Source organism: Primulina tabacum, chromosome 18, assembly GCF_025594145.1.
Source record: "Primulina tabacum isolate GXHZ01 chromosome 18, ASM2559414v2, whole genome shotgun sequence".
In the NCBI taxonomy this organism is placed as follows: Eukaryota; Viridiplantae; Streptophyta; class Magnoliopsida; order Lamiales; family Gesneriaceae; genus Primulina; species Primulina tabacum.
In genome coordinates, this window is record NC_134567.1 from 27,247,039 (window position 1) to 27,270,956 (window position 23,918).

Below are 23,918 nucleotides of genomic sequence, written 5' to 3' on the forward strand. Positions count from 1 at the left end.
AACAATTCTCATAATACCATTATTTTTATATAAAAAATTAAATATAAAAAATCAAAACACAAGCAAAATAAACTTTTAACGCAAAAAAAAAAAAAAAAAAACCTCACTGTATTAAACTCATATATTCGATTAAAATTTAATGTTCATGCACGCATAGGGAAATTGTGCTTCTAAAAAAAATGTAATAATAGATTACTTCAATGAGTAAGATGTGTCGTGATTTAGTGATTTCTCTTTCAAGTAGCTAAAATTCAGCGAAGCAAACTACTCACACTACCCTGTCATCAAACGTACAGTAAATATAACTAATATACTTACTACACAAATAGCAGTTCAGAGCCGCCAACGCCAATATCCCACGCATATCAAGATAATCATCAACAAACAACGTTGACAAGAAGTTGCGAACTACGACAGCGCCAGGACATAAGATTAGCCAGCCGCATTCTACTAGTTGCGGAATGATGTGAATGATTAGACGAGAAGCAGCAATATATCATCCGACGTCATAGAGCAGATCATTTCACCATTCACGCTCTCGCAAATGTACGACATTATCCCATTCATTTTCAGCTATAATCAGTTAAATGCTGAACTAAAACGGGCAGTTGGTGTAACTATCTCAGCAGCACCTTCCATATCTTTCTCATATACACAAACAAAGACCACACGGCAAGCCATGCAGAAATGTAAAGCAACACGATCCCAGAAGAAACGAGAGTTCCAGCCCCTACAAGACTGCAGAGATCGATAAAGAGGACAGTGGAATGCACATCAGTGATCGGAGAAATATCAAACAAACAATTCAATTAAGTATAGTTTCACTATTTTCATAAAATATCATCAAATGGCATCAAATAAAAGATGAGACTAAAACCTGCCGTCTCTGCTAGCCAAAAGTATAGTCAATGCACTCATCTGTGCAGCAGTTTTCCATTTTCCCAAGTTATTAACTGCCACGGCCTGAGAGAGCGAGACACAGAAAGAGAAGGGGAGAGAGAGTAATTTTTTGTGGATCAGAAATGTCAGATCTGAATTCTAAGAGATGCATGGTTGAGATACAAACCTCGAGAAGTTTTTTGTCCTGAGAAGCAGCCCATTCTCTAACTGCAGACATGGTTATCTATAAGCAGATACTTTTGTTAGCCACCACATATATGCATGTATCAAACAAACAAAACCTAAACATGTAGTATTTAAAAGCATACGTCATGCTGAGAAATCGCAAAGGAATTCTAAAAGCAACACATCTCAACTAAAGCAGTGTGATCCAAGTTCTAATACCAGTAGTGAAAGTGACAAGAGGATGTCTTAGAAGAGGAATGAGTGGTTCTACAATGCAAACGACTGAAACATCCAAAATATCGTCATCGAGTCATTTCATAGAACACCAAACACATCCACATCACACCATCCCTGACAAACTCTTTTTGCAGAAATATCAAGGGCAAATTTTTTCCAAAACAACTAATCGAGGATGTTTCTCATTGTTCTATGAGGATGCAAGGTTGGGAAGACGTTTCTACCATGACAGAAAGTTCTGCAATACTTATGTCGGTAAGTTCCATGTCAGACAAATTCAAGAAAAAACTCAAGCAACTCTTCTTGGAAAACATATTACTAGTCCAAAAAGTTAAAAGTTAAAACTAAAAGAGCATCTGTCTAGGTCGACATGAAAGATCTTATGAGGCGTACATTTGATATTTATGAATGTACACAATGTTATGCCTCATAAAAAATACGATCTTGCCTCTTTGCTTGTTCCAATAAATAAATTTTCACGTTATTTTTTTCATTCAATTTAAACACAACAAATGAGTTAGTATGATACAAACAAATAATTGGCTTACAACTATGCACTAATAGACGGCTCTACCAAACAACCAAGGTACAGATGAAAACAAACATAATTTTTAAGTACTACAGTTTTACAACATAAAAACTACTCTACCCAGTAAAAAAATGTAGAATGATACCTTCAACATCTAAATTAGTATTATAAAAATGATTCAGTAATAAACAAGTGCACGGACTCTAACCTCTCTACCAATTATAGCAATTGCAGGTACAGTAACCAGCCATTGTGCTTGCCCAAACATACCAGTCTCATGAGGCCTGGTACACAACAAGATCAAGGTGGCAGCAACCATAAGCTGCATCCATTAAAGAAAAAAACACCAAGTATAAGGTCCTCTAAGAAAACGTGCACAATGTTTAGCAACTCATTGAAAATCAAGTATCAGTTCATTATTCGGATGAATGCACGGACTGCTATTTCTAACAGAATCAACACTGAGTAAATAGTAATATAACTGTAACGCTCCAAAATTTAAATTTCTACCTAGCCTGCATAAATTTATTTAAATGTTAACTAAATATTATTTATTTCATTAACTTTAACAGTTAAACTATTAATTTTAACGATATTTCCGATAGAGTCATAATTTTTTTTTCAGGAGATGGATTCGAGATAGATTCCAAAGAAAGATACCCGTGGCCGGCAAGATATCTTCTTAAATTTTAAAACAATAAAATTTTATTTTCTAGAAGGATTAGGCCATATACTACTGGACAGATGATTTCTAAATTTCTTTGTTGCTCCATCTAGCCTTACGTGAACAGTGTAGGTTTGGTGTCGGTGGGAGATTGGGTGTGGAAGAAAGTTCGTGAGATTTGGTGTGAGTGGGACTGTGGGAGATCGGGTTACGGCCATGAAGGACGTGGCGAGATGCTGTGCATGACATGATGGCAAGCTGGCGAGGGGTCTTGAGACGGGCTGTTCGTGCATGCGGGTGAAGGTGCTGTACTCGCTTCCCGCTAGTAGTGGCTCGAGCTCGATCTCACGGCTATTGAATCATCGATCCCCACACCCGAATCTTTTTTACTATGGGCTAGACATTTTAAAATACAAGTGCAGAAATTTTTACGAACAAAATATTTTATGGTGCATGATGGGTGCGTAAAGTTTCGTTTAAAAAAAATGCGAGGTTGGAAGCTGTACTGTGATTCACAAATTTTTTTAAGATTTTTAATGGATTGTGGCGAAGTTATAACTGTATTACGGGTTTCGAGTGTCAGTCTTTGGATTGAGGTGTATCTACCAACTTGACGGTTAACGGGTTTTGGAAGTCGGCGTTCGAGTCGGGACGTCTCTACCAACTTAGCTAATTACGAGCTTTGGATGTCGGCCTTCCGGTCAGGGTGCTTCTGCCAACCTAGTTCCATGGATAGTTTAGGCCGAACTATTTTGACTGAAACGAGTTTCTGAGCAACATTTCATAAAATTAAATGAATCTTTTACGAAAGGAAATTTTAAGCAAAGTTGATCTTTTATGATGAGAGACAATGGTTTATGCTTGAGGTTAAAGCGATGACATTTTACGAGTTCTATTTTAGCATTTTTTGAAAATAAATACGTACTTGAGGATTATTTTTACATGCAAAAAGATTGAAGGAAAAATGTTTAATGGATGTCTTATTTTATTTTATGATAATTGTCATCTCCGGAACAACTTGGTGAGTCTCTAAACTCACTAGTTTTCATCGACGCAGAGGAGGATGGCCGAGGTGTAGTGGCTGGAGAGGATGGGCGGTTCGTGGCAGAGATCACTTATCTGAGCCATTCTATTTTTCCACATTTATGTTTTAAGATTATGAATTTTTATTGATGAGTTGTGCTCTCAAAATTAAAGTTTCATGTCATGTTTGAATGGTCAAATGTTTAAGTTTAGGCCACTGTATTTTTTTCTTAAAGTAAAAATAAAAATTAGGTCGTTTCAGCTTGGTATCAAAGTATTTAACACGTTCATATCTTAGGCTTCTTTTAGATGGTGATAACTGAGAGTATTTAACTGCAGAATAGAACAATAACTATGATATTTAACAATTTTTGCAACAGCAGCTACCGTGAAAGAAATACATCAAGTGTGTCGCTAGTTACCTTATCAGCCACTGGGTCCAAAAATGCACCAAAGGGAGTTCCCAATTTCATCTGTTCCATCAAAATTCAACAAATTTGAGTTCACAAAAATAATGAAAACACAGAGAAACCTCATGCATTTACTTCAACAAACAAGGGAAAGAAAAGAATTACACCTTTCGAGCAAGGTATCCATCAAGCCAATCTGTAATTGCAGCCACAAGGAAAATAGCAGTTGTAGCAGTTGGTCCCCACCAGCTCTCGACGTAAAAGGCTAGTAAAAGTAAAAGTACCATCGTCAATTCTTAACTGGATATTAAATCGACATATAATACATGATACTTCCAAGTTCAACGCTATGGAAAACATGAAGACTGGGAAAAAAAATAAATCAAGGTACGAGTAAATAAATGTATAGTTATCAGCCAAATTGCTCCTAATGCTCAATCCGTTGCAGAAAAAAGCATATCTGCCGGTCAAAAGTAAATAGATAGAAAAGCGCTTACTGCACACGAGAACTGGCACGGCAGCTACGCGGCCAATGGTTAAGATCGTAGGCAACGTGAGCAATTTTGACGGCTGAGATGGCGGATTATCTCGATGGTTTTGCAACGGCGACACGTCAGATTCGTAATATTGGTTGCCGATCTTTCCATTGACAGTGGCATCCATTTGAGCATCGAAATGACCGTCTTGACTTCTCTTTTCCGAATCGGAGCTGAATGCGCAATATTTCTCGCCACGAAAGCCTCCGGCGAGATGGTGGCGGTCTTGGCTGCGTGAAATATTCTGGGTGATTCTACGTTGCGCAGAGTGTGTGCATCGGAATGTCCGGAACCAGAAGGCGGACGAACATTTTTGGCGGATGATTGATTCGTGAACACCAGTGCTGGCGGTGGCGGTAGCGACGGCGGCGGGAGAAGAGAGAGAGTTGAGGAATTTGTAGGGCTTGTGCGCGTGAATGGGAATAAAATTGGTGAGTTTGAGGGTGCCTGGCATGGTGGTGGTTGGGGCGAGTTAATTGGGCACGGGCAGCTTAATTTAGCAGAAGGCTTATGTTAGCACAGCAGGAGATGGAGAATAAACAAAGCCTGTTGTTATGCCCCTTTTTTCTGACGCTGTGTTTGGTCCGGAGAAATACGAGAAAAAGGGGAAATATTTATATCCCAATATTTTAATCTCACATATTTTAAATAAATTAAATTTACACTTTTTCAATGATATATTTACGATAAAATACCAATTTTATTAATTGATAAAATAACAATTATTAGATTTTGATATATCTAAATTTTATTAATATTAAAAGGAGTTTATTTTTTAAAAAAATATATGTTTGCCCTGTAGAAATGAAAAGAAAAAAAAATCATGTCCTTCCATGCATTATTCAACATCACTCAAAATACTCGAGTCAAGGACCGACGAACTATATCATATATCATATATCATCTATCGTCTCGTCCATCATTTTTTAGTTGATGCGATATAAATGCATAGGCAGCTCCAAAATTTGCCAATATGCCTTTTATAGCAATGGGATACAAAACATTGAGATGTCAAGGTTTGAGTCGTACAGATTAGGAAAATGGCCAAGAAGGCAAAAGAAAACCTACCATACACAAATTAAATAATGAAGAATCATCACATATTTAGCATGTCACTTCGTTTCCCCCCTTTTTACTAGATAAGAATTGAAGCAAGAATACCATGACAAAAAAAAAAAACCTCCTGTACCAACTTTGGGGTGTGACAAAATCTCGTGACCGCCACGATCTTGGCGCAGCCAATGAATGCATATACCTTCCTTCCATCCTTAGGAAAACGTCAAGTAGAACTTAAAGGTTTAGGGCAATAACGTCATGCATGACAGAGGTCCTTGCTTGGCAGTATCTCTTCTTTGTCTACTAATGCTATCGCTGTTCCCTTCGAATTCTTGGCGTGGAGGAACCTGAGCCTGTTTTCTGTATTGGTTGTGTTTCAGGGTTGTACTTCTGGGAAGCAAGATATGTTAGAGCTGTAACAACATCGGCCATGAGAGGTCGCATGTTTGGTTGCTCCTGAACACACATTGCAGCAATGGCTAGAGCTTGATACAAGCCTCTAGCTGGGTACTGGCCTTGGAGTACAGGATCGGCCATCTGTGAGAACTTTCTACGGTCTTTAAACAAAGGTCGAGCCTGTAAAGTAGTAAGATTGCATAATGTTAGCGTTGGTGATTTTTGAGTCGCCAAAAAAGTGCAGTTTTCGTTCTCACAGTGAGCTTCTTGGCACAAATACAAACACTTCGATGCACTTGTACTTGTATTTCTAAGTAGAATTGTGTAAAGCCAACGTTTAATACTTATTTGCATACATTCTGAGGACTACTGAAAGATTAACCAATTCTTTGAATCTTCATTTGTTGGAAGGAGTGCAGACACTAATTTGAAACATCCATCTTTCGGTCTTGCAGGAGTTATATGCATAATTGGTTACATTTGGTTAGGCTTTTCTCCACTCAAAAGCCTAACTAATTGATTGGCAAAACTTTTCAAGAGAAAGTTTTGCTCTTTTTTCCCCAAAAAATTTCAAGCATACATCCTTTCACATTTCAAATCAGCTCTTCGAAATATAATATTCAACACAATAATTTTTTCCTCGCTACTTTTTTCTACATATGATTATATTATTCATTTTCATATAATTATTAAAGCTAACTCTTTATAACCAAACATAACTTCAGCATTCCTTCCATTAAAAAGGTACCACTAAACTCTATTTCAAAAACTTTAAAATCAATCAAATCGAGAACTTAACCAAATGGCACCATTATGATTCCTTCAAACAATGCATATCCATATACACACGACTATTTCCACAATTGGTGCCATTAAACGCATTCATTTTTCACACTCACGAGCCCTATAAAACTCGAATCCAGGCGTAGAATCTGAATAGCCAACTTCTCCGCCACATGTCTAATTGGCTGCAAGGCCCCAGAACTTTGCTTTACCCCAAGAATTCAATATCATCAGCACAGAGAAGTTACGTGGCAGGAGTAATTTTGGTAAAGACAATCGAGGCAAAATGAGCTGGAAGAGATGAGAACTTATAAAGAGAAATCAGAGACAAGAAAGTGGCAGAGATGATTTCCAGTGTTTCTGGTTACACATGGACTACCCATATAAGACGCCACATCAGCAATGTGGAATATTTTGTAAGTAAACGAAGGTGTCAGATAGGATTATGCTACAATTTTCCACAGAGGTAGTTGAGGAATATCCCTAGAATATAATACTTTAGTTGTTACTATGTGCATAGACTTGTGGTATCAGAAGTTAAACAGGTTCTTCGAGTCTTGAATTAAAAGAACTTAAAACATTAATTTTCAATTAGAATTACAATCTTCTATGACTCTATGGTTAGAAGTACCATTTGTAATTAATGGTTGCTAACTTGGTTGTAACATTTAAATATAAAGTATAAATTATTAGAGTAGGTCTTAAAAGAGAAATCAAATATTCAACTTGGTGGTACAAGAACATAATTTTGCTGCACATTTAGATCATGTTTAATGTTTAATACACTAAAATATCATCCCCTAATAACTACAAGAGATGTGAAATGCAATTAAAAATTTCATCTTCTCTATTCATACCTCCGACAATGAATTCACAATGACAAATTTAGTGAATTACAAAGGAAGCATGTTATTGCGTACGTATTCTAAAATCACAGGAAATTGGGAGCACTAGGTGCTACACATGAATTTGATGCGCAAAATATGTTTCATCTGGTAAAATATCCGTTAGAATAAGTATAATATATAAAGCTCATGTTAATGTTTCATGGATTAAAAATTATCAACTCCTGTATTGTCCAATAACTTGAACGATGACTTACAGTGAAAAACTATCTCCTACTTACTTCTTAAGATGAGAAAAGGAAAATGGAAAAAAAAAATGGAATCCCAACTAGAGAAAGATCATCTGATTTAATATATAGTAATTGATTATTAAAGTTTTCTTTTACGTTATAGTATATCAACCTGTATTTTCTACTGTGTATTTACCGATAATTTCTTCTGAATCTCTCATCCCCAACGCACTTTTGAAATATTAGTTATTACCAAATCCCTCAAGTCATGCTTAATAGCATCATATTAATTTAATTTCACTCAGTGTTCTAAAATGAGGTGATACAAACTGATTGAAAAATATGTCGAATAATCGTTTTTTAAAAATTAAAAAAAAGTCTATATATTAAATTAGGCAGTTGGCAGCAACTAGGCTGGTCGACCAGCCCAGGGCTAGGCGGTGCCTTTTAGTACACTGATTTTACCACCTCTAGTGTTCCCTCAATTTCTCTGAATCTACAGTTAATATGTCATCTGTCAACTGTGACCCCAATTTTTATATCAGATATATATCAAACAATCAACCAAAAGCTTAGACAAGACAACAAGAAAATATTTTATGCAAAAGAAGTAGAAGAATCTCTTACCCAAGCGACCAAATTGTGCTCGCCAGCAGCTCTTGAATTGTCAATAGCCTTTCTTCCTGTGATGATCTCTAGAAGGACAACACCAAAACTATAAACATCTGATTTCAGTGTAAGCTGCCCTGTCATGGCATATTCGGGTGCACAATATCCATAAGTTCCCATTACTCTAGTAGATACGTGGGTCTTATCACCAACAGGCCCCAATTTGGCCAAACCAAAATCAGATAGCTTGGGGTGATAGCATTCGTCAAGTAAAATGTTTGAGCACTTTAAATCTCGATATATAACAGGTGGATTTGCTTTATCATGCAAATATTCCAACCCTTTGGCTGCACCAGCAGCTATTTTCATTCTTGTATTCCAGTCGAGACGCTTTTTATCTGGTGGAAGGATCTGAGAAATATCCAAACATAAACTATTTGACCAAAACATAGATAATTTCTACATCTATATCAATTGGATTAAATAGAAACGGCAGCAAAATCAAGCAAAAAACAGATAAGATAATAACAAATGTTTTTCGATCCTTCGATAATAAAAAAAGTAAACAATCAGCAATTCAAAAAAGATTACCATGTAGATGATCTTCCAACGATCCTAATGGCATGTATTCATACACCAAAAGCCTCTGATCACCATCAGCACAATACCCGATCAAGTTTACCAAGTTCGAATGATGAAGTAGACTTAACATCAAAACTTCTACAAGAAATTCACGGTTCCCTTGCAAACCATTCCGATCAAGTTGCTTTATTGCGACAATCTGCATGAACCCAAAATAGGATTCATTTTGTGTAAAACAAAAATTTGGAAAGCTTAAGGCTGGGCTCCCAAACTCCACTCAATTTAGCTTTAAAATTCAAAATTTTATCGATATATCTAAAGACTTCTCTAAACTTTTATTTTCAATAATTTCCAATCAAATTATTATCTCATATTTTGAATCAACCATGAAAGTTCTCTCCTTTCTATTTCTTTATACAATTCATGAACCTACATTCTCATTCTTTTATCATTCATTTTTCTGAATCTAATATTGTATATTCATAAAATATATTATTATTAATGTATCTTTTATTCAATTTTTTTTATCACAGTACACCACACACTTTCTTGAGTTATAATGATTTAAAATTTTGATTAACTGTTTATGTGTCTATGTGTAAGTGAAAATATAGCACATTTCAATATTTGATGATAACATAACATTTGTTAATTGATTTACTGGTTTTGTTTGATTGCCAAAAAAGAACTGAACTTCTGAAAATTGATGAATGAGTAAAATGAGTACTTGCAGACTGCACAATATAAGAAATATAGTTAATAGAAAAGGATGATGTTGCTATGGAAATCGGCAGTGCAAGCTATGCCACGTATGCACTCGTAACCACGATCACTCCTCCTTCAACTGGCCAGAGATAAATGGCATGAGAACATGAACAAGGTTATATGGCATAGAAAGATGAGTATTCGGGCTGAGAAGTTAAATGTATAAGTTGAGATTGAACCTGGTAGATGTGTATGAGGGGTGAGAAGTGAAAAGGTTCTTGGATTTATATGATATAAAAAGAGGATTGAAGCTACTCCTGAGAAAGTAGTGTTTAGGTCCATACAGAACATGGCCCCTCCAAGGAATATTTAGGAAGTTCAAATGATGGCTGAGAAAATAGTACCCTTAGCCAGATATATTTCACGATCTTCACATCAAAGTTTCCCTTTCTTTTGGGTACTTCAAAAGCAAGTCAATTTCAGTGGCATGAAAGGTGCAACCAAACATTCACGAAACTGAAGAAGTATTTGACTAATTGCCGGTGTAGGCCAACACAAATTTGAGAAAATGACTATGGATATACTAGTAATTCATTGATAAAATAGTCATTTTTCTAAATGGGTTGAGAATGAGCCCTTGACCAAAATTACCAAAACAAAGTGTTCACATTTTTACTGTTTGCCTTCTCAAGGAAACTAGTTTTATATGTGAACACTTCTCTAAATGGGTTGAGCCTGAACTTTTAGCCAAAACTACCAAAAACAAGAAGTTGAAAATTTTATGGAAGAACATTGTTTGACGGTTCTAGCATCCTTTGAAAACTCATGTGAGATAATAGGAGATAGTTTCAAGGAGCCAAAATCAACAAGACTTCTTAGAACAAGTCTGAACAAGAGGTCTTCCTGAACTGGTTGAGGGCTGCTAAGGAAGTGACGGACATTCGGAAGGTGGTGACATCGTACCATATTTTCTACAACGTGAGATGACTACTATTTTTAAATGTAGTGTTTTCGCTTGAAAATTTAACTTAAAATCCTATAAATTGTTTAGTCAATTCATAAACTAAAAGGTTGAGTGAAGTGCGAATAACAAATTGTGTGGTTCAAATGGCAAGAAAATAACAATTTGTGTCATGCAAATAATTATACCCTTCAGCACCTATAATATTTGTAAATGATATCATCGCCAGTTAAAAAATTAAAATTTATGGAGAAGAGTGTGAGTAAAAGATCGTGGAGGCACTCCCCATTGAACTATTCAAAAATTAATTGTTACAAAAAAGCACTTTTTTCTTCTTTTTGCAAACCAAAAATTATTTTTTTCACCTTCTTCACACATCATGAACAATATAAATTCCAAAAGTTATGCATCAATAACATTTCAAACAATACTATCAAGCACTATGGGGTTGAGAGCAGGACCAGACAATAGCTCGGCTTTCATGATCGAGAGGACAAACCTGATTAGTGCTCTCCAGTCTTCCCTTATACACTCTTCCAAATCCACCTTCACCCAACAGACAATCTGCCCTAAAGTTCTTGGTTGCATTCGCTAACTCCCGAAATGTAAATGTATGTGCAGCAATATGACCAGAACCTCCATCGTTAGTAGCCTCAGCAGGATTTGATTTCTGTTTTTCTACAATGAAGACATAAAAGCTATATTCAAAGCCATCTCAAATATGAATAATCACGGAGACTAAACTTCAATCTTCTACCATTGATTAACAAAGACTTCCAAATAGTCATAGAAAAGAATACATACTTTACTATTTAAGCATCACTGAAACGTCAATAAAGGGTACATTATATTGTAATAAAAAAATCATGAGAAGAGCAATAATTCCGTGGAATTTCACCTTTATAAGCTCTTCAAACTTTCTGATTAGAAAACCAAACAAGATCTAGCTTATAAAAACATAAACTCCGATGCAATTTAAAACTTCCTTTAACTACCAGGCGCGCCACTGGTAATCTGACTAGACCGTTACCACTAATATTACTCCTTTTTGTCCGTTTTTATCGTGTAAAATAGAACTTATAGAGGCAACCAAAGCAAAAAAAATCGTATTGACTAACAAAGTGCAAACACTGTCTAAAACTAGTCAATGATACCCCTTTTATCTTCTTATGCAAAGTGTCACCTAGAAAAAATTACATGTAATCTTCAAAGATTTAATCTTTGCCACATACCCAAGAATTCGGATTGTTTCAAAGCATTTACAGCAAAAAAATAAGCTAGATCAGTGGAACAACGGAAGGCCAATTATCCGCACACATTGTGCAACCCACATATTCTCTGCTCAGTACATCAATTACACATAAAAATGCAGAACAGAACTAAAGCACCATAACCCAAATAAAAAAACCAAATATTTAAACAGATAAGCGAAACAAAGTCAAAGTGGTCTCAGGAAATTAAAGAATAAAACCCATAAATGAAAAATCTTTAAGCACCTAAGTTTGATGGGATCTGATCTTCAGACTTGATTTCCACCGGCTTCTTCCCTTTCTTCCTTGATTTTCCAGTACAGAGGAACCAACCCATTTCTTCACTCTCTTCCCACCTCTCTTTGTTACTGTCACAGGAGTGCCACTTTGAAGAAAGAGAAAGGAAAGCGGAAGAGAGAAGGGAGGCAAGAAAGGAGACAACTTATTACTGCATTTTGAAGATGTTAAAAAATCTGTACAATTTGATAATTAACCCCAGCATTTGCTTGTTATATTTTGTTTTTTCCAGCGTTTGTTTTTTATTTCCGGCATTTCACAATTTATTACTGAATACGGTGAATTTTGGTTTTTTTTTTTTTTTTACATTAACTCAATTCATTAACACAAATCCAACAATAATACGTCAGAAATCAGGGAAGAAGGAGGCATATTTCACCCTCTTATCAGACATAAATCACATAATCCGTGGTCAAACATAAAAGAGCTTAAGATAATTTGTTTTTATAGAATATATTCCAATAATATTATAAAAATCAATGCATCAACCATTCTATATTTGATATCGAAAATGATTAAACATATCGACAACAACTTTTGCAAGAGCACAAAACGAAATAAAATAATGTTATAAGAGCTTCAAAACTTAGATATCAAGGTTTTTTATCGGTTATAAATTCAAATTATCTTGAACGATTTCTGAATAACTAAGTCGATCTTTTAGAAAATTCCATAATAGAAATTATTGTAGGCAATCTTCGTTTATTTTTAATGCCAAGGCTTGTGTTATTTATATGTCTTATTGGCAAAGCCAACAAAAAAGATGCATATGTATTTTAAAAACACAAAATTCACGTGAGACGATCTCACTTATCAATTTTATGAGACATATATTTTATTTGGTCACACATGTTATCTTTTGTGATAAAAAATATTACCTTTAAATGTAAATATAGACATGATTAACTCGTATCACAAACAAAGATCCTTGATATTTTTAATATCAAATACAAAGAAATTATTCCCCTAAAAAAACACCAAGAGATTCTGCGTTTCAAGGTCCAAGTTCAACAGCTGAGGTGCAGAGACAAATTTGCCCTCTTAGGTTTCTTGTGTTGTAGCTAAATTCCAAGGAAGAATAGTCTTTCTATTCCAAGTAAGATGGGGGTAAGTAGGGTACAAAGAAGCTGATGGTTCTAAATTACTAGCTTTTATTTAATTGATTAATTAATCGATTTAATGCCAAATGGTGTTTTAATATTTTTTTGTATAATAATATAATTATTTAGCATTAATTATATTAATGTGTCTAAGTATCATTTTCAGGTAACCTTTCTTAGGTTTGGACGGCAATATTTAAGGTTTTTATTGGCCCATGTTTAGTATTCCCCTCCCATTTAAGTTTCTTGTTTATTATTAATTTTTTCCCTTCCAATTATGGCAAAAACTTCTGTGTGACGGTCTCACGGGTTGTATTTGTGAGACGGATCTTTTATTTAGGTCATCCATAAAAAAGTATTACTTTTTATGCTAAGAATATTATTTTTTATTGTGAATATCGATAAGGTTGACCCGTCTCACAGATTAAGATCCATGAGACGGTCTCACATGAGACCCACTCTCCAATTATATAAGTTTTTTTTCGGATTATCTCAAATATATAGCTCAATTACTGTATATAGTTGCATTTTTTCTTTGTTTTTACTAATATATATTTGTTAGCTAAGTATTTGAAAAACGTGTAATTATTTTTTGAATGAATTAAATATAGATAAAATTGGAAGTTTTTATGTAAATTTATTTTTCGATCATTTTCTTAATCTGTGTGGAAAATTAAACAAACAAATATATATATTTGAAAAAGGAGAGAATATTAACACAGAGATATGGCCAAAATGTCTAATTCTTTAATTATTATTATTTATTTGAAAACTTTTACAGTAATATATTTATTGAAATTCTATTTTCCGATTTAAATATGATATCATTGAAAAAGTATAAAATAAATCAATTATTCACAGTAATTATTTTTTTTAATATAATATCATAGAGAGGAAAAATAGTCTTTAATTTATCAGCATGTCTATGTGAGATGATCTCACGAATATTTATTTGTCGGACAAGTTAACAATGTCTATGTTTACAATAAAAAAGTAACAGTTCTGACATAAAAATTAATATTTTTCCATTAGTGATCCAAATAAAATTTACTGTCTCACAAAATTGACTGGTAATTTAGATACCTTTAAACTTCTTTATGTATATATTCCTTTTAAAAAATTTCAAAAAGGATATTTATAATGTTTTTAACGAATCATACATTAAAAATATTCAAAAAAATAATTATATTAATAATTTAAAAAAATACAGATGCACGGTTACATAATTGAATTTTTTAGTCCAAATTTCTGAACCTGACCAGAGACTTATTATAGATTATAAATAAAATTAATAAATGTATGTACCATATTGTGTTCTTATTGTATGTATGTTTGCCTACAGTCAGGCGTACGTTCCTCGGGAGGTCCTCCCGCAATAGATGGCAGGACTCTGTACACACACACGAGTGTGTTTGTATTTTTCAATTTCTTTATTATTTCTTGCTCGTCTTTATTATATAGATTTGTTTGCGTTATTCGAGCACTAGTGACATACATGTTTTTCAAAACATAATTAATAAAAATATATTAGTAAAAAAACAAAAAAATACTACTAAAAATAAAAATTTGACTATATATTTGGAACAACAACAAAAAAAATCAACTCATATGTTTCGGATTTGGATTCTCTGTTGTGGCTGAACATGCGATGTGCTCTTTTTAAATGAGATGGTCAGCTCATCATCTCGTTACGTCTGACAATTTTTCAAAGTTACGTGATGTCCATCAGATGATCAACTGATCATCTCGTGTAAAAAGTACACAACACACACATGATCCAGATCCATATATTTCGGAGTATAGATAGCGTCATAAATTACAAATTAAATTGGAAGAGTGCCCCAAGAATGAACGTTTTTTTCAACAAACTTATTACATTTATCAAATAATTTATCCTAAATATTAATACAATAATGTCGAATACTCAAGCAGCTGGGGATTTTTTGTCTTCATGATCATCGATATTCAGCGCATGAAGCAATTTTGGCCAGGAGTCAGGAATTCCTCCAGGAAGATCAAACTCCAACAACTTCCCACGACTGCGGTAGAATTCCTGGACAGGTCGACTCTGCAAAGTTGGATGTTTCCAAGCCATATGTTATGCAACTGAAATTCCAAGTTCATGATTATGTACAACACAGACGACTGAAGCTTAGTCTTCGTAGGCCCTCAGCTACACTTTTAACAAAATCAGTTGAAGTTTAGGCGGATTAATTGGGATAAAGGATAGTATTGAAGTGGAGAGAGGATAAGATACCTTTACAGTTCTTTTTTCTTCCGTCTCACCTTTTTGTTGAAAAAGAAAAAGAAAATGGCCGTATTTTTGTCAGCTCACTTAAAGTTCCAAAGATAGATCTAAGAGTTCGTGGAAAACCATCAAGAATAAATCCTGTCTCACCCTTAGTTTGAGTATCTTCGAGGCATTTGGAAAGCAGATCATCAAGAAAATGGGATACAGACTTTCTATGACCATTAAAGAAGCAAATATGTTTCCAGGCTAGGTTTCATAAGTGATTTCCCGCACAAACACAAAGGTAAAAGCAAAAAAAAGACCAAGCAAATGGGAAGCTCCGGTGATTTATCAGAGTTTGGTAATACATTGACAACTAAAACTAAACACCGTTCCAGAAATATAATTCTTAGCTAACCCCCTGTAATACGCCTATGAACTCTACTTAAAAGTCTTTGTACGAAAATGCAGTTCGGTTTTTGCAAAAAATAAGGACATCGTTTAATTTGAACATGTACAGGACGTCAACCACTGGTGCATAAATTGGTATTCTTAAACTTTGAAACTCAAATCTCAAAGAGTTCTCGATGCTATTTCATATCCAAGGTGTTCATGCTACATGGATCTTACTCCTGGTTCTAGATATAGTTCATCATTCCAAGAAAAGTACAAAAAGGTTATCTGAAGCAAGTGATACCCACCAAAGAAAGCTGTTTTGGGTTGATTTGCCATACTACATGTAGCTTTCACTATCCATGTATACTGAGGCACTAACATGAGAATTCCTGATCCTTGGGAAGATTATAGAGCATGCATACAACGTGATGAAATTTTCACTCAGTTTCGATAGAATTTCAAAATATATTATTCACAAATGTAGCCATATTAGGAACAGTCAAATGAGTCATTGACATAATGTTTGGATGATGCTCACACATCCATGAGACGAGGATTAGCATACATGCACTTTGGACACCAATTGGTCCAACCCGCGATTGATCCTCGTTAAATGAACCCAAAGAACTTCAGGTCAAGATAAACAAAGACATCAATTTATGACATCAAGGTATATGCTTAAGTCTTGAACATTTTCCAACTTCAGGACATAATATGATGTTGTCATACATCGGACTGTGGAGAGGTTTGAAGAGTCATAAAAGAAACTATATATGACTCTTCTCGCAAGTTGGTTAGCTACCTTCGAAAGACGATGATTGATGCGAATTAGTTGCTATCGGAGCCCAAAACATAAAGTTTCACTTGCATGGATCGTGGGCGTGACATGTTTTTTTTTTAATGAAAGTATTTTTCATTAAAATGGGTAAAAAGTTTGAGATACAAATACACTGGGCATACCCAGGGGCTTTCACAAGCCGAATTCAAAGATAATCATAAATTACAATGACAATGATACAACAATACAATTCACTATGAAAATAAAAAAAACTAGTGCGGCAAACACGCAATCTGAATGGCCTCCGGTATACAACGGTAGGTGTGTATCTTAATCTTTGTGACTATCTCTTGGAATCCGAATTTTTCTTTTTCAAACATTACCCTATTGCGCATATTCCACACATGATAAACCGTTGCCGCGAGGGCTATGATCCTCATACGTGCTAAGGTAGACGTACCTCTGTAATCTATATACCTATAAAAGTGTGGATAAAGGGCAATGTTTTTCGATTGTGCATTGACAAAAATACCCTTCGTGCAAACTTGAACAAAATAAAACTTATTATTATTGTAATGTAATGATAAAACTAATAGGACATAAATGCCTCGTCATTCAATAACATTTTCTTGATACATAATTCTTAGAAAAATATTAAAAGAATATATTTTTAAATTTAAAAAAATCTATATACCCATAAAAATGTGGATAAAGGACAATGTTTTTCGATTGTGCGTTGACAAAAATATCATTCGTACAAACTTGAACAAAATAAAACTTATTATTTTTGTAATGCAAAGATAAAAATAATAGGATATAAATGTCTCATCATTAAATAACATTTTCTTGATACATAATTCTTAGAAAAAATATTAAAAGAATAGCTTTTTAAATTTAAAAAAATCTATATACCCATAAAAGTGTGGATAAAGGACAATGTTTTTCGATTATGCGTTGACAAAAATATCATTCGTGCAAACTTGAACAAAATAAAACTTATTATTATTGTAATGTAAAGATAAAAATAATAGGACATAAATGTCTCATCATTAAATAACATTTTCTTGATACATAATTCTTAGAAAAAATATTAAAAGAATAGCTTTTTAAATTTAAAAAAATCATTAAAATATTAAAAGAATATATATTTAACTATTATACTTATAAAAGTGTAAAAAGAATAACAAAGTTTTTCATTGTAAATTTTCTATTATCCCCTTAAATTGTGTGTTAGATTAATTGCATGAAAATTGTCTACACAATTTTTGAGAAATCTATGCATTAAAAATTAATATATGTTTGATGATAAAAATATATTTTTTATCTATATACCTACAAATTTGTAGATAATTAGCCATGTTTTTCAATTGTCAAAAGATAAAAATGACTTTCTCATCAATACAAATCCAAATATTCAATAAAGATATATTTGTAAATTTCTAATTGTTGTAAGTGTAAAAATGAAATATCAAAATTTTTTATTTATTCCACCTAATATATAATTAGTTAGTAGCCTAATTATTCCACATAATATATAATTAATAGTCTAACAAATGATAATGAATTATCACTACAATATACATTGATTGTAATAATTTATATCACTTGAAATATAAAATGTAACTCCTATATTAATTTTCTCAAATAATCCATCTTTATACTAATTTTAAATATTTTATCCTTTTAATTTTCTTTCTACATGTTATTTTATGATTTTAATGCAATTTTGTAATTATATTTTAGTGTAGTTTCTAACTATGTAATAAATTATAGTATCACAAGAAGATATAAGAAAAAATAATTATATATGTAATAGTACAATAACATGATAATAATATAATAATGTGAAATTTAATACTAATATATTTTATGATTTTTTAACTAAGAATTGGAAGTAAAAAATTTAATAAATTATTTAGTAGAATTTATATCAATAATTATGAATGTTAATATATTAATAATATCATAAAATATGAATCTGCTATAAAATTTAAGAGAGTTGGTTATTATAAGAAATTTAAATATTTTAGTAGCATTTATTTTAAAAAAAATTATATATCAGACAAAGTTTTTTAGTGGAATCCTTCCTACAGAGGAAGAAGGGGATGACGTATTAGTGGTTTTTCTCCGAACATCCATAAAATTCCCGTGTCTTTACTTTTCACAAGTTTTTACGTTTCAAACTATATCTTGTTGTTTAGATTGCCAACCTGGTTGAAAATATTATTAGAAATATTGAACCGTCTTCCACACTTTTCACGTGATTCATATTTTTAACTGTTTGTGAAAATCTTTCAACCGCCTAAAAACGTTTGAAAACAAATTTTAAAAGCAAATATTTTTTAAAGAGTTTATTCAACCACATCTAAATTCTTTCGTGATCCCAACAATATACAATCACTAAACAAATACAAATATAATATAATATATATATAATTCGTAATCAATGGCTTAATGAAAAAATAAATTATATACTTTTTTAAAAATTATTCATTAACTAATGTATATGAAAATTAATTTATCTATGATATATAATTCTAAAACAAAAGGTAAAAAAGTTACGTAGAAGGTTAACTAATATTGAAATGGAATATTATATGTTATATTTTATTATCAATATTATTATTTCATTAGTTTTGATAATATTTTGATGAGTTAGTCACAAATATTTTAAATTGATAATTATTTGTTCTTAGTGTGCTTCACTTATATAAATTATTATTTATGCATTTATAAAATCCATAATTTAGTTGATTTTTAGGTTCTTATACCGGTATACGTGGTGCTTAGATATATATTTTTTCAAATTTTGTTTCAGTTCAATTCATTCTATATATTATACTCATTATAATTTATTATATAACATAAAATCAACGACTTGAATTTTAATTTGAGAAACAATTTTGAAATTAAGATATATAAGTTTTTAATTAATTTATTCGTCTAATATGACAAAAGACTAAACCACTATAAATAAAAACATGATTCAAATTATTTTTTAAAAAAATCAAACTTTAATTTTTATTAAATAATTAATATTTACGTGCATCGCACGTGCTTCTTGCTAGTGTGTTCTAAAAGCTCGAAGGATTGTATTTGGAGATGCCATTATTTTCTTCATATCAAGCCAATGACGAACACTCTCCCAAGTGACTTTTGTAGCACCACATTCGAAGAACAAGTGGGCTACCGATTCATCATGTATCTCGCACAACACACATTTCCGATCACTGATGTAGTCTAGCCTGTCTCGGGTCATGAGTTTTCGGTGAGCAAATAACCAAAGTATGAACCGATGTTTAGGCATAAGGAAGGATTTAGACAGTATAGGTTTCCATGGCCAGTTGGTTTCCTTTCCCACAAAGAACTGGTAAGCACGATCAAGACCGTCCTTTTTACCAAACCAACTCATCAAGCACGAAATAGCAGCATCAGCCGAACCAGTTCTTGTAATCAATTCATCTCTAATATCAAGAATTTGCTTGATGAGTGGTGACTCATCCTTGCGCCACTTCCATTCCCATACTCCTCCAAAACAACTATATATGTGAGTAACCCACCTAATCCATAAGCTCTCATTTCCCACATGAATTTTCCACAAAGTCTTCGTAATAAGCGCACGATTCCAAGCCTTCAGACTCTTTAGACCAAGCCCTCCTTCCGATAGCGGTTTGCACAGTGTGTTCCAAGCAATAGGAGGATGTTTTGTTGGCCACACAAATTTGCGGCAGATGGAGTGAATCAAGTCAATAAAGCAATTCGGAACCGGAAGGATGGATAACCAAAAACATTCAACCCCTTGAATTACAGAGCGAATCAATTCAAGTTTTCCCGCATACGAGAGTGAATGTCTAGGCCACGAACTAACCTTCATCGCAATAGCATCCACCAGCTTACTGTAATCTGATGCACAAAGTCTCCTCGCAGAAGTAGGTCATCCGCATAAGCCAAGTGTGTGATTCGTAGATTCACACATTTCGGATGAAACCCAAACTCCAAAGATCTAGACATCAGTTTTAGTTCTCTAGATAGTACCTCAAGACTAGGGAGAACAAGATCGGTGATAAAGGGTCCCCTTGGCGCAGCCCACGTTTACCCTCAAAATGCCCATTCATATGCCCGTTAATTGCAATGGAGAATGACACCGAGGTAACACACTCCATGACCCAATCAATAAGTCTTGCCGGAAAGTTAAAGACAGTAGTGAGTACCTCTTTTAGGAAATCCCAGTCCACAGTGTCGTAAGCCTTTTGAATATCCACTTTGAGCATACATCTCGGTGAGCCCCTTTTCCTCGCATATTTCCTTACCAATTCTTGTGCCAGGTGAATATTATCAACGATAGAACGACCTTTGATGAAAGCTGCTTGCGCCCCATCCACCAACCCTGCCACTGGCTTTCTCAATCTGTTCACCAAAATTTTAGAGATTAGCTTATAAAAGACTGTGCAACAAGATATAGGGCGATACTCATGCACTGTCGATGCCGAAGGGGTTTTTGGCACAAGAGAAATGACCGTATGGTTCCATTGTTTGAGCAATCTTCCTGAAGAAAAGAACTCTCTAACAGCAGCACATACATCATCCTTAATAATGTCCCACGCACTCTTGAAGAAGAATGCTCCAAAACCATCGGGTCCTGGCGCCTTGTCATTATCAATATCATGCAAAGCATCCTCAATCTCCTTGATTGTCACCATAGCTGTTAGATCGGTCCAAGCCTCATTCTGAATGCACGATCCCTGTGAGATTGCATCCTGTTGTATACCGATTCTGTCAACTTTGCACCCCAATAACTCCACATAATAATCAACAAACCGACGAGCTATTTCCTCTGTGTCATTAGTCGATCCACCCTCGTCTTTCTTTATGCTCATGATTGCACACTTCTTTCTGTTCCTCTTAATCAAGTTGTGGAAAAATTTTGTACATCTGTCACCTTGTCTCATAAAGTCTATCTTTGTTTTTTGCGCAATGAACAACCTTTCCGCTTCTAATAACATCTCGGTTTTCCTCCTCATGACCTTATGATCATCATTCATAACATCCGAGCTTAACATGTCCATTTGCATTTTCTCAAGCTTTTGTTTCGCTGCCTGTGCTCTAACCGATATGTTGCTGAAAATGTTTCGATTGAGGTGGGTAAGTGGTTTCTTCAATGCATTGAATAGCTGTTTCAATATGTATTGTGCTGTTCCATACCCATGAAATCTCCAATTCCTTCGTACAGTATGCAGGAATTCATCACTAAGGGTCCACATATTGAGAAATTTGAAATGCTTTGTTGTTGTTTTACGTTGTTCTATGATAGAAGCGATGCAAAGAGAGTGGTCGGAGATGCAACCTGGAGCAAGAAATTCAGCAGCCCCTTCCAAATTGGAGGTATTCCAAATACTATTCACAAGAACTCTATCCAGTTTACTACAAACTTTGGGACTCATCCATGTGTAAAAACAACCCGTGAATTTGAGATCAATTAAGTCAAGAGTGGATACACAATCAACAAAATCTTTGGTTTCATAGTTCTTGACTTTCAAACCACCATTTTTCTCAGCCGGTGAGAGAACACCGTTGAAGTCACCCAAGATGATCCAAGGCAACGTGCAATTTTTCCCAAAATTTTCCAAATCAGCCCAAAGTGTCCTCCTCTGTACTATTGTGTTAAACTCATACACAAAAGGAGGTGCAAATCACTTTGTTAGTCAACAAACAATGAAGTGTAACATGAATCGATTGCTCGGTTGTACCAATAACATCTAACCGAATCTTACTCGGGTTCCAAAGAACCAAAATTCTTCCCTTATTATTAAGTAAAAAGTTGTGAGTAGCATTCATACCTGAGAATCTTATACGCATCATTTTATCCAACGCAATAGAGTCCAATTTTGATTCTAGAATTCCAAGAACATCAATCTTATTAGTGGCCACCAGTGTTTGGACACTCCTTTGTTTTAGAGGTTTATGGAAACCTCTAATATTCCAACTAGCAATCTTCATTGAGAACTAGAGGCAATTCCGGGTTGCCGCCCCTTGTTTTTATTCTCAAAATTTCTGTTTTTAGTGTCTTCCACATTCACATATTCAGTATCACGCGAACTCGATCCTTCCATATCCTCAAAGAACACTGCCCTATTTCTCATTTCCTCTCGCTGGTGGTTATCCGAGATTTTCGGCTTCTTCTTGTTGCTTTTATTTTTGTTCATCTTCTTGTTAGTAACCACCTTGAATTCTTCTTCATCAATCAATTTCTCAGCACATTTTTCTGTATTCTCAAGTTCAGTAGTACCAATAGGACTCTTTCCTTTATCGTTTTGCCTTTGTTCATCAGCAACTACCACGAGATGGTGACATGTTCCTTCCAGTACATCCCATATCTACATCATTCTGTATTTCTATCCCTTTGTTGCTAACTTCACTGTTTCCCTCCGCCTTGTGCATATCAGTATCTCGCTGAGCGTGACATGTTATATAGGCTATGAAAGGTAGTCAGGATAGTAAAATGTTCCTATCAATAAGAAATCTCTTCAGTTGCCCGACAAAATAACCCCATATTATTGAGGTATATGCTTAAGTCTTGAACATTTATTATTATTATTATTTTTAAGTCTTGAACATTTATCACGGGTTGAGTCTCTCACATTCGAGCATGAATCGACTTTTTTATATTTGAGTCGATTTTGTCACATCAGGTCAGGTTTTTATGTTTGGGTCGAATATGGGTTGAGTTTTTCACGTTTAGATCGAATTTTCATATTTAGATCGATGTTTTCACATTTGTTAAGTTTTATACATTTGGGGTAGAGTTTTTGTTGAATATTTTTATTTTAATTAATTTAATTTTTATTTTTATGAACAAAATAATAAATTAAAATGACTTTTTTTTTCCTATTTAAAATTTAATTGACCCAAAAAATCTAATCCCAATTCCTAAATCAGCACACATATAACCAAGAAGACAAGCAAGATGTTAACATAGACACAAAATCACCACCAATATCAACTCATATGCAGGTGAGTTTCGGGAAGGAAAATTGGAAAAAGAGACCTGCGAAGACAAGGGCTCGTGAGAAGAAAGCTGGTGGCGTTAGCACGTGGGTTTTGCTTTCTTTATCTGTGTTTTTAGGAATTTTTTGTAATATTACAAATAATCTTTTTAAATTAAAAACAACAAAAAAAATTAGAAAATGAATAAAACGGGGCCCGCCTCTTTCTTTTATTATTATTTTTTGTTTCTTT

General features: G+C 33.9%; 2 protein-coding genes across 2 annotated transcripts; both read right to left on the bottom strand.

Annotated features, from left to right (window-relative positions):
* Positions 1-162: 162 nt before the first annotated feature.
* Positions 163-5,044, bottom strand: LOC142533842 (CDP-diacylglycerol--glycerol-3-phosphate 3-phosphatidyltransferase 2-like). The gene is made up of 7 exons (XM_075640750.1): positions 4,426-5,044; positions 4,096-4,193; positions 3,941-3,991; positions 2,040-2,153; positions 1,067-1,123; positions 878-963; positions 163-738 (listed from the first exon to the last, which is right to left on the bottom strand). Exons 1-7 carry the CDS (start codon positions 4,916-4,918, stop codon positions 618-620), a joined length of 1,020 nt encoding a protein of 339 aa, XP_075496865.1. The 5' UTR covers positions 4,919-5,044; the 3' UTR covers positions 163-617.
* Positions 5,045-5,432: 388 nt separating this feature from the next.
* On the bottom strand, positions 5,433-12,362 carry LOC142533843 (putative serine/threonine-protein kinase PBL7). Its single transcript, XM_075640751.1, has 6 exons — positions 12,128-12,362; positions 11,131-11,309; positions 8,975-9,164; positions 8,847-8,848; positions 8,402-8,794; positions 5,433-6,096 (listed from the first exon to the last, which is right to left on the bottom strand). The coding sequence occupies exons 1-6, from the start codon at positions 12,216-12,218 to the stop codon at positions 5,830-5,832; spliced, it is 1,122 nt and encodes a 373-aa protein (XP_075496866.1). The 5' UTR covers positions 12,219-12,362; the 3' UTR covers positions 5,433-5,829.
* Between the last annotated feature and the right edge of the window lie 11,556 nt (positions 12,363-23,918).